General features: G+C 32.1%; 1 protein-coding gene across 1 annotated transcript; it reads right to left on the minus strand.

The window, feature by feature from the left end:
- Positions 1 to 1649: 1649 nt before the first annotated feature.
- Positions 1650 to 6532, minus strand: LOC133034773 (protein DETOXIFICATION 35-like). The gene is made up of 7 exons (XM_061110162.1): positions 5853 to 6532; positions 4276 to 4901; positions 4137 to 4193; positions 3308 to 3546; positions 2871 to 2989; positions 2653 to 2739; positions 1650 to 1862 (listed from the first exon to the last, which is right to left on the minus strand). The coding sequence occupies exons 1-7, from the start codon at positions 6162 to 6164 to the stop codon at positions 1785 to 1787; spliced, it is 1518 nt and encodes a 505-aa protein (XP_060966145.1). The 5' UTR covers positions 6165 to 6532; the 3' UTR covers positions 1650 to 1784.
- Between the last annotated feature and the right edge of the window lie 544 nt (positions 6533 to 7076).

The raw sequence follows: 7076 nt of genomic DNA on the forward strand, positions 1-7076 counted from the left end.
CCAGACTCGATCCCACCCAACCCGGACCTGAACTCCGATCCTGAACTTGAGTAGACTTGGACCTCGACATTGGACCCAGACTTAGACCCGGACCCTGGACCTTGGCCTTGATCCCAAACTTAGACCCTACCACACACCCGGGCCCAAACTCGACCACAAACCAAAACCCAACCACAAACCCTGACCCCAGAAACTTACCTTAACCCAGACCCAAATCTAAGACCCAAACTCGAACCTAGGCCCCAACCCGAACCTTAACTCAACTCATAACTCGGATCCAGACCTTGAACCCGACCCTTACCACGACCCTAGATCCTGACCTTGACCTAAAAAAATGATATGGAAGATAATGAGTGAGGATAGAGAAAATAATGAGAGAGAGAAAGTAATGAGAGAAAAAATAAGAAGAGATAAAGTGGTGAGAGAGAAAATGAGTTGAGAAAATAATGTGAGATATAATGAACAAAAAAATATTGACAACAAATCAATTGTTTTTTAAAATAGAAATCAACATTTGTGGTTCTCAAAATTTTTATTTTTTGTAACTTTTTCTTGAATTTGTTTTTCTAAAAAAATTAGCTTTCTATTTTTAAAAATAAAAACAATTTGTTAGTTATGATGTTAAACATACACTTAATCTTGTCATTTATAATCTTCTCTTGGTTTTGCATTAATTGATAATTTATCATCATAGCATTGTAAGTGGACAATTTTATATATTTATATATTTTTGTGAAAAATAGGATTATCCATTAATAGGTAAATAAGACAAAATTTATTAACTGAAAATATTGCTCATGGAGTATAAAATCAACAAAAATAGGCTAAACCGTCTACAATAATAAGAAAGAAAATCTTAATACCTTCAACTAAATAATCCATAAGCCGCCAACTGTAAATTGGCATGCGAAGAATGATAAATTTCAAACGTCGAATGAACATGTGACAAATTACACTTATTAATGACTATTAACCAAAAATCTTTCAATAAAAATTGAATAATGATAACCTACTTACTCAAACTAGAATAAAAAGGAATAAACCAACCATGTTAAGGAAGAACTTAATAAAAGATCAATCTATAAAATGTGGGGTTAATAACAATCTCGAAATCTCCCAAAACTTGAGCATTGAGTAGAGGAACTTTGCTCAAAATAAAGACTACTACTCCCACTGATACAGTGGGATGCTGTGGAACAATCATTATTGAAAGCATAAAACAACTACTGAAAATTAAAAACAAAGAAATAAAAGCACACAAGAAAACTAATGCGAGAACCAAGCACCAACACTTAAAACTCTAGGACGCAACAAAGCACCCCAGGCCCATAGAACATTGCCATGGCGAACGAGAGACCAGCCAAATATGAACTTGAACCCCCACCAGATCGCCACCGTGTAGCCCAACCCCAACAAATCTCTAACATCCATTTGAGAACATCTCTACCAAACCGCCCATTGGGAATGAAAACAATTCCCACAAAGAACGAAAACCAAACACAATGACCAGGTGGAAATTAGTAGACAATTAAATTAATACTAAGATAGGAGACAAGGATGATTGAAGGGACAAAAAATTTAAATTTCCAACTTATCTTACTAGAAAAATAATAATTAGTATTTTTGCTTTGTAAACTAATAACTCTGTATAAGTTCAATGGCCAAAATTACTTATTAAAGGAAAAAATCATTCAGATTACAATTTGAACGAAAATGTGATCACTAATTCAATTTAGGGAAGAAAAAAAAAGTTAAAAGTTAAATGTAAAAAACTAAGAAATAAATCATATTTGATCTTGAGTAGCCTTATTGTTTGTGTCTTCACCTCCCCACTCTCTCACGCGTTCAGTCGATTGTTCCACCTGTCAAAATTAGAATTTATAATCAATTAATTAACACAACCTATATATTTTTATGGCTAATTATGATTTTTGTCTCTAGAATTTTGAATTTTTATATGTAGCAAATCATGTTCTCTGGACTTTTAAGGTCGTTAAAAATATCCCCTGAACTATTGAGGTTGTTGGATTTAAGGATTTTTGTCCAATTTTAGTAAAAAAAGTCTAACATGGATGCAAGTTCAGGGGGCATAATTTAGTACATGTCAAAGTTCGATAGACATGATTTGGTAAATATCAAAGTCTGGAGAGCATAATTTAGTACATAAACAATTACTGAAATAGTAAAATTAAATGAAATTAGACAAAAGTCCTTAAATCTAACAATCTCAATAGTTCAGGGGGAATTTTTAACGGCCAGAAAAGTACAGGGGACATAATTTGATAAATGTTAAAATTTAAGGGGTAAAAATCTTAATTAACCTACTTTTATCTATACAAACTCAGTATTACTTCTTATCTTATTTCATACTTTCTCCATATTCTGTATTTTAAGACTTGGAAGTTATTGAACCTTATAAATTGCAAGTAGAACCATGATGACAAAAGATATAACGTTGAATGACAGCTAAATTAAAAGGAAGAAAGGATAAAGAACATAGCTCTCTTGAAGTACTTTTTAAATGTATATTACTATTATTTCATTTTTCGAATTTATTTAAAGGTTTTCATATATAAATTGGGGAAAAAAAACACTCCTACTAACATTACATTGGTCTTTCTAAGTACAAGTTGTAAAGGTGTGAGTACTAACCTCCTTTGTCCAGTTGGTCCTGTATAGTATGATTGACAGAATTAAGGTCTGTAGTGCAATTCCGATTATCATTCCACCCCAAAGTCCCTTCATTTATAATTTCATAATTCATCCATGAATTCAGAGTTAAATAAAATTAACAATATTCGAAATGAATGTAGATTTTTCATTTTTATTTTATTAATTGTAAATAGTTTAAAGTGGATATTATAACATACCATAACTCCAAACCCTGCATAGTGACCCAGAACATATCCAAGAGGCAGGCCAAAAATGTAGTAACTACCCAAGTTTACATAGGCTACTGTGGATTGCCATCCACCTCCAATGGCCACTCCTGCAGATGCAGTGGAAAATTAGCACTACATTAATGCTTAAATCAACGAAAAAAATCGATGGATGGACAATCACAGACTCAAAGTGTACTGGGGAATTATCCCATATACTGTTTTTTTAACTTTTTTATTTTTCAAATTTACATGTGGGTTTTCAAAGTAGTTGTAGTGCTAGTTGCAATAGGGGTTTCTATACAATTTTTTGTTGCAATTTAGGTTGCAGCGCTAGTTGCAATATGGGTTTCTACGTAAAATTTTATAAAAATGTAAAAAAAACTGTTATGAAGTGTAAAAATAAAAATGTTCCTAATTAATACTACCTGAAATTACTTGCTGGACACTGTTGAGAAGCATTGTGAAGCCGAGGAGGTAAGCAAGATGGGAGACTGATTTCCTCAAAGCGGCGTCGTTTGTGTAAATTAAAGCCAGGTATTGTCTGGCTACCAAGACAACGATCATGAAGAAGAGTCCTATTAGTAAAGCTTGAAACAAGGTCACGTATACTGAGTATTTGGCTGCTCTTGGACGTTTCCTACCAAGCTCATTGGAGACACGTACACTGTACACAATGACAATTTAAATGAATTAATTTCCATGACATAACTAGCTGCTAGAGAAAAATTAAAGAGCACTTCAAACAGTGTAAATAAGTATAATATTTACAACTCATTACTAAATTAAATTACACCAATGACTAAAATGATAACAATGAGTACTAAATTACCAATCCATCCATTAAAAAGAAACAATGCTAATTACGAGTTTTGCCCCCTGAACTTTGACATGTACTAAATCATGCCCCTTGAATTTTTGTCTAATTTCATTCAATTTTACTATTTTATGTACTAAATCATGTTCCCCTGACTTTGATATCTACCAAATCATGTCTTTCGAACTTTGACATGTACTAAATTATGACTCCCGAACTTTCATCCATGTTAGACTTTTTTAGTAAAATTGAAAAAAAAATCCTTAAATCCAACAATCTCAATCATTTATGGGACATTTTTAACGACCTTAAAAATTTAAGGGCAAAAATCATAATTTGCCAAGAAACAATTACTAATCCATCACATGCTTTATGGAGCATCCTTATTTTAAAATAAAATGTAAAATTTGAAGAGAGAGAGAGATACTCGTGAAACTTACCTTATTGCAGCGTTTACTCCAACGAATAAAATTCCTTCCCACCCGTTAAGATTGAGGCTGAAACAAGGTCACATTATTAAGATATATATATATTTTTTTGTAAGGGTGACATTATTAAGATTTAGTTTTTAGTTCTTACCAAATAGAGAGTGAGCCAACAGCAATAACTGCATTGTCTAAACTTCCAGTAAGAAGGTAAATGCTCATTATGTACCAAATCTCTAAGCAAAGCATTAAAGCAGAGGCAAAGGAAAGCTTAAGAAAGGCCCATAGATCCTTAAAGGCCAACCAGGAAAACCCAGTCCAACCCTCATTACACCAACGCATAATATACACAATTTGAGCCAAGCAAAGGCCCCATCTAGTGATATTAAAAGCTATGGCTGCACCCATTGTTCCCAATGAAAGGACGTAAATGAAGAGCCAGAGGAGGCCAATGTGAGCGATTAAGGCCAGAAATGAAATCCATGCGAGGACGTCGAACTTGGACTGGGATTGAAGGAATTTCTGTGCTGGGAAATTGAAGGCCAGAGAGAACAACTGAGGAATGATTTGAATGGAGAACTGTCCAGCCAAATCTGCTATTTCATCGTTTTGGCCGAGCAGTTTGAGAATTGGTCCGGCAAAAATGTAGATTGGAGTGAGTAAAATGCAAAAACTAAATAATATTATCCATGATCGTTGCATGTAAATCCCAAGCATATGAACTTGTCCAGCCCCAAATGCTTGTCCACATAGGGTCTCCAGTGCACTCCCCATACCAAGCTGCACATAATATTTGGATAGTAAATGACATCTCAAGTTATGTTTCAACTATTGGATCTTAATAATAGTACTCTCTCCTATATTTTATAGAATAAATAAGAGTTATCCGGACCCTTTTAAGAATTTTGTTCCCAAAACATTTTGCTGTTACTTTGAGGTATAAAAATCATTACAAATGTTAGTTGCATTTTGCTTATTTTTTAAATAATTTTGTTGATATAACAGTAAAGTAAGTAAAGTAATGTGAATAGTCCAATTTAATAATACAGATGAATTTAGTCCAATTTAATTATATAAATAAAAAATACATGTATAAATAGTAATTTAATGATAAATTATGACAATATCTATATGTTTAAAGTTAATATTTATATATTAATATTAATAAATTAAATTTAAAATATAGCTTAAAATTATTAAATAAGTGGTACATAACTGATAGTAAATTATTAAAAATAAAATGAGCATAATATAACTGGAGTTTTTACAAATGAATTTTGGGCAAAAATTTATTATTACCCTAATTTTTTTATAAAAATGTTATCTTTTTATATAATAATAGTAAAACAATAAAGTAGTACAATTAAAACAATAGTAAAATAACTAAAAATAACGAACAACAGTACAAATTTAACCGTATTTTTCAAAAAACCTTCACTTAGAAAAGAAAAAAAAAATTAAAACTTTAGTAAGTGATGTAAAAATTCCTAAATAATATTTGCATCTATTTGTATAATTTAAAATTTTTTTGCAACAATAATAATTCAAGAGTAAGAACTCAACAAAGTCTGTACTTGCAAGCAAAAATGGAATTTATTCCGTTATTAGTCAGTCAGTCAGTCACAAAGGTTTAAATGACATAAATTACAATATATACCAATTCTAGTTATATATATATATATATATATATATATATGGACTGAGCAGAGAGTAATATGTATATATGTATACCATGAAGCCGAAAGAGAAGGTACCAACGACGCCAAGAGAAATAGAAATGGCAGAGAGTTGAATATCGCCGAGATGTCCAACAAAGATGCTGGTGGCCGAGTTTGTACCATACTGACACATAATGGTTACTACTGCCGGACCAGCGATTCTCCATAACTTCAAACTCTCCAACCAAAACACTGTTTTCAACTCTTTAAATCCCCTCGCCGGTGAATAGTCTTCATTTATTATACCCTCCTCCGCCGACACGTGGTTATTGATATTACCATTCACGATTTCCGATGCTGTCCTCTCAAGCAAAGGCTCATCCATCTTTTCTTTTCTTTTCTTTTCTTTTCTTTTTTTGGCTATTATATACCAATATTCAATATAGATAGTTGAAATTATATATCTTTGACAGTTGGGTACAAATAGCCCGGTTTGGTGGTTATGTTAGTGGTTTGAGAGTGTGATACGACGACTGTGTTTGCTGGATGGACCCTATCACTGTAAACATTAATGACTAGTGTTGTTTTGTACCGATCAATAATCAAGTGTCATCAGTGGTCAGTGGATAGAGACAAGTGGTAGTAGTAGCCACCACAACCCCCAGCTACTACTACATCGCACGAAACTTTTAAGTTTTTCTTAACCAACATTAATTTAAGAAAGCTAATCATGAGACCATCTCACCCACCACTACCTTATTTATTCTATGAAAATGCTAGGGTACCTTAAGGTTACAACTTACCCAATTTAGGGTAGTTAATATCCAATTACAAAACAATTGAATATTTAATTACAATTCGATTAAATTAGATATTAAAAGTTAGATTGTAATTGAATTGGATTAGTTCAATCTCAAAATTTAATTAATAACCAATACAATCAATTTACATTTATATATATTTAAAAAATTATTTATAGTTAATAAAAAATATTAAAAAATAAATGAAAAATGTATATCTTAGTCGTTTTTTTTAATTTGTAATTTCGTTGTTTTGTGTATTTGTTTTCATATGTTTTGTTTTATTTTGTTTTTGAGCAATTTTGTTATTTTAGTTATTTTAAACTTTTGGTTACATTATCCCAAAATTTGCACCAATGATGTGGCACTTAGCGAGGTGACACGTGGCTGAAATAATTGAACCTACACAAAGTATATCTCCTAATTATACCGACTAGGCCAAAATGAAGTTGAATTAGCCAAAGTCGGACCCTCGACAACAATCATCCGAGCAGAGC

The sequence above is a fragment of the Cannabis sativa genome, chromosome 2 (genome assembly GCF_029168945.1).
Source record: "Cannabis sativa cultivar Pink pepper isolate KNU-18-1 chromosome 2, ASM2916894v1, whole genome shotgun sequence".
NCBI classification, from domain to species: domain Eukaryota; kingdom Viridiplantae; phylum Streptophyta; class Magnoliopsida; order Rosales; family Cannabaceae; genus Cannabis; species Cannabis sativa.

Excerpts from the sequence above, each read along its gene's own strand:
- LOC133034773 (XM_061110162.1), bottom strand. The coding sequence starts at position 6,164 with ATGGATGAGCCTTTGCTTGAGAGGACAGCATCGGAAATCGTGAATGGT. Across the intron at positions 4,902-5,852 it reads CCTTCTCTTTCGGCTTCATG|CTTGGTATGGGGAGTGCACT; the intron begins GTATACATATAT and ends TATTATGTGCAG. Across the intron at positions 3,547-4,136 it reads GGAGTAAACGCTGCAATAAG|TGTACGTGTCTCCAATGAGC; the intron begins GTAAGTTTCACG and ends CATTGTGTACAG.